The 4,597-nt window shown below is 30.6% G+C and overlaps 1 protein-coding gene across 1 annotated transcript in view; it reads right to left on the reverse strand.

Moving 5' to 3' along the window:
* LOC130452697 (helicase POLQ-like) overlaps positions 1 to 3,555 on the reverse strand; it is a 22,140-nt gene extending 18,585 nt beyond the window's left edge. Inside the window, exons 1-2 of the mRNA XM_056792106.1 lie at positions 3,042 to 3,555; positions 1,716 to 2,525 (exon numbers count right to left, since the gene is read on the reverse strand). Coding sequence (XP_056648084.1) covers positions 1,716 to 2,525; positions 3,042 to 3,423 — 1,192 coding nt within the window. The 5' untranslated portion in view covers positions 3,424 to 3,555. The remainder of the gene's footprint in view (positions 1 to 1,715; positions 2,526 to 3,041) is intronic.
* Between the last annotated feature and the right edge of the window lie 1,042 nt (positions 3,556 to 4,597).

Consider the following 4,597-nt stretch of genomic DNA (forward strand, 5'->3'; position numbering starts at 1 on the left):
TATAAAGTAAACTGAACTTTTGCGAAAAAATGTCAATAGAGGAGATATATAATGACATTATAACAGGTTATATAATTTTGCTACCAATAATAAAGTAGATAAAAAATTCTATTACAAGTTCAGCTAATTAGAAAACAATTAACAAACAATTATGATGTAAGTATTTTTAATAACGACAAAAAAATTCATAAAGTTTACGTTTGAGCGCTGACACGCATCGTTCATCTTGATATCGAAGCCCCAAAATTTTTCAAATTTTCTTTAACACGTTGAGTTCCAGTGTGGTCCATATGCCCGCAACTGGACTTTCCCCACTGCCCAGAACAGTCCTATGGACCCCACGACGTATTTTATTTCGAACCTTCTTCATGGCCCAAGGAACCATATTTAAATATGTGGTTTTCCAGTTTGGTTGAACCGTCCTGAGTCCTTGTAACATTACCTTACACTTGATCCTTTTGTTTTTTCATGATTTTTGTTACTGTACCATACACAATCTCTTCTTACCTTGTGATCTTTCGTCACTAGACAATAGGTTTTTTTTTAGTTTTGGCATCTCTTAATCAGCAACATCCGTAGTTTCTTTCATCAGTAACTTCTTTGCTACTAATTTCAGAATAAGTAATTGCTATATTCTTTTTTGTTATTCTTTTATAAAGGCATTTAGCATTTCTGTACCAAATAACATCTCAATAGCAATTTTCCTATGCTCATTCAACATCCTTTTCAAAGAAATGCTGTAACTTGCTATTTGAGATCTATAGAAGATTTGCCTATGTTATAGTCGACCACAGCTTAAGACTTTACAATCATTGCTGATCGTCTGTCAATGCTTATTTTTTCATCAGCATACTTTGTAGAAAGCATCATTATCTTTTTAGTATTGTTATTGCCTTATCGTTTTCTTTTCTAGTAATTTAATTTCTTCAACTTCTTCTGTACAATGTCTATGGGTAGTCCTATTTTTTTGCAATGTCTCCAATAAATGGGTTTGGTTTCCTTGAAGCTTTCTGGCTAACTCCAAACTTGTATAATACATACAAAAAACATAATTTTTTTCACTTTTTATTCAAAATAGATTTTTTCATTATTTTTCCTATGGAGTGTAAAAACATAAAAAATTTTGTATTTAATTATAATCAAAACATTTGAAATTCTACAAGTTAATGGTCATTTATAAATATTAAAAATAATAGTGGCCCAAGTACTGAGTCCTGGGCCACTCTAGAAGACGCGTTAATTTCTATGGAGTTAAAACCATGGTAAATGACATAAAAAAGTTGGCAAATAAATCAGTTAAGCCAATGTAGGATAACTAAGTCAGAAGAATGCCTAGTTCACATTAACCAGTATTGACCTTCTTATCAGCCTGAATCATTTAGTCAATAGAATACCATGAAGTATAAAAACCTTCAAATGATCACATATTTTTATTATCAATATGGTACAATTTGCTCAGGCAAATTTGAAACAAGAGAATTATATTTCAATAGTGAAATATGATAATTGTTTTAATAAATTCATTTTTCTTACCTTGAAATTAGTGCCTATGTATAGAAATGTTATGGTTATGAAAGTCTCGCAATAAGATAGAATTTTGTCATGTAATCCTGCAGCAGGGGGTATAGCATTCTCTGTTATTTATTTAGATGGTGCTATGTTGTTAATAGTTCAATACAGAATACATTGAAAATATAAAAATCAGATAAACATACCATAAAGTTCTTCTATTCCTTTGAATTGCTTGATTAGATTCTTAACATTTAAAGGCAGTCCAAAGAAAGGGCCCAGACTACAAAATGTTGCATATGCTTCACTAGAGCTTAAATTCAATGTTTCAATTTGTTTCTTCTTTCTTTCTATACAAGTTTTTGTGGAATTATTAATAAGTGCTTTTCTAATAAGAGTACCAAAACTTGAATTTAAATTAGAACTAGTAAGTTGTAATTCTTCACTGTCATTTCCTCTATCTGTTTTATTGGAGAAAGCTTCATTGTTTTCATTGAATATTATATCTAATATTTCTTCTGGGACATTAACTTTTATTTCAACCTCTCCCATTGCACATATAGAATTCTCAATCTGCTCAAATAATTCACTAACTTCTTTTCTATATTCTGTGGTAACGTGTTCATTCTCAAATAGAATAGATCGTTCTGCTATTTCTTGGTCTATCTTATTTTCTTTGACACTTTCCTTAGATTTCAATCTTTCTTGGAAGCATAATTTCAAAGGTGTAGCAGATTTTTCATCTCCAACTTTCTGTTTACTATAATCATCCTTGTTTACATTTTTATTCTCATTTATTCGTTTATTATTTTCAGTGTTGTGATTGGGGAGTTTCTCTTCTAATTTAGCTTCTATTTTTTGCAATGTTTGAGTATCAGGAAAGGAAGGAAATATATCATCATCATCATCATTCTGTGGGCATTCTCTTGTTATTTGCTTACTTACATTTGTTGAAACACAAGCATTACCCAGGTAACTAGCAAAAGCGTCAAATCCATCATTATCTCCAAATTTAGCTGAAATTTGATAGGTATTTATTGAAAATTATATGTAAAAGTAGTTGAAAATTATTTACTATTTGCAGACCTAGATTTGAAATATTAATATTGTAAAAAATTCTTGTAATATAGAACAAGTGGAGGTTGCATCCCCAAGCCATAGATATAGTAGAGGATCTCTCTCTAAATCAAAAGAATATGAAGACAAGAATATCTAGCCAATCTCAATTTAGTAGAAATAGCTTAATATTTATATTTAAAAACTTATATACTGAAATTAAGGTAATTCTTAATAGATATCAGACATTAAAATTACATAGAATAAAATTGAAAATTAATGGTTTCAAAATCAACGTGATTCTTGAATTTTCAAATTCACTGAGAGAAATTAGTTTTTATTACTATTGACCGCTTAATATTAGCAGAAAATTCTTCACATCAAAAAAGAAAAATGTCCTGATTTTTCCCAAATTTTCATATGTACATTATAACTAAAGAATGTTCAACATACTTTTACATTAAAAATTTTCTTACCTTCTGTTTTACCCATTTCTGCTTCTATTAAAGTACTAATATTCACAGAGCCCAAAGTATTATCAAAGGTGTCTTCTGATAATTCTTTTTCTGTCAAATCAGTAGATGTTTCACTTTTTCTTTTTTTGGATTCATGATTAATCGGTAAACAAAGCACCGCAAGTTTTTCATCAACAATAGATTCTAATGAATTTTCTACAAAGCTGCTTGTTCCTTTATCGCAATAGGAATTAAAACCACTTGAAGTTCTGTGAAAATAGCTGGACACTTTATTTTTTAATATAGGACCTTTTTTTATTGTTTCTTCTGGGTAATTCTCTTCACATTTTCTTTTATCACTTCCACTTTTTACCTTTTTTGAAACAGAAGGACAGTTTTCCATAATGTTTTTACACAGTAAATTATAACAGAAAGACCATATATATTCTAAAATATTTTGAAATTTATTATAGTTAACCGGGTAAACATAACCTATAAAAAATAGATACCGCTTCTTTTTTCGAATACAATGAGCAACATTGTTTCATTCAACAAGTCAATTTGACTTTTTTCTTGAAAATCTTGTGTGGCTATAAGAATTCTTCGAAATTAGGTTATTCGTTTTTACAGAGATTTTATTCGGAAAATAAATATTCGAAAATATATAATTGGTAGTGTCTAATCCGATTGAAGATAATACCAATCAACTATGTAGTTTGTAAAAGTATCTATTCACCACCAGACACCATCTCCACTTCTATTTGGGAACCATCATTTAGGTGTATGAAGCTGTACTCAAGAAGTTAAAAAATTAAACAAACAGACAAGGAGCATAGGAAAAAGCGGAACAGAGCGAAAAACATGTTTCGTAATGAGAAACGAGCATTTGAACAATAGGAACTGGAAGCATCGGTAGAGGTATTTGACGCTGATGAATCATTTAAATTTTATGTCGAACTAAAAAGAATGAACATAGGATGCAATTCTCAGGTTACCGCTTGTAACTATCCCGACGGAAATCTAATAACTGACCCTCAAAAGAAGTTGAAAGATGCATCAGCTGCTTCCAGAAGCTACTTAATCAGAACGATCCAATTTTCACTAAAGCAACCGTGAACATTGACTATCTAAGTTTGTCATTGCCCTTGACACACCTTAAAAAAATGAGAACAGGCAAGCTGATAACATCAGCTCAATTTGAATGAAATCACATCCTTTGCAAAAGGAAAGTTATTAATATGGTAGTTAACGATCGATAACAGTCACGACACGCCGATCGACTCTTCTGTCAATATCTTTAATACATGGGAGTTGCAAGGATATAAGTATAATCCAACGACCATTTTTGTTCTTGAAGCGCCGATCGATACATATTGATATAAACATCTTCAATAAATCATAAATGGAAAGATGTGAGGTCAAATGCATTGATCGGTTTTGGTCTAGTTGTTTCGCTTCAGAACAGTGTAAGTCCTTGTTTCGGTTTATCTCTTATAGAATAGTTCTGTGCAGCCAGAACGTTTTTCCAATGTGCAATAATTCAATCTTTAGTTTCTTATTACTAATAATGAAACTAC

This window comes from Diorhabda sublineata, chromosome 2 (genome assembly GCF_026230105.1).
Source record: "Diorhabda sublineata isolate icDioSubl1.1 chromosome 2, icDioSubl1.1, whole genome shotgun sequence".
NCBI lineage: Eukaryota > Metazoa > Arthropoda > Insecta > Coleoptera > Chrysomelidae > Diorhabda > Diorhabda sublineata.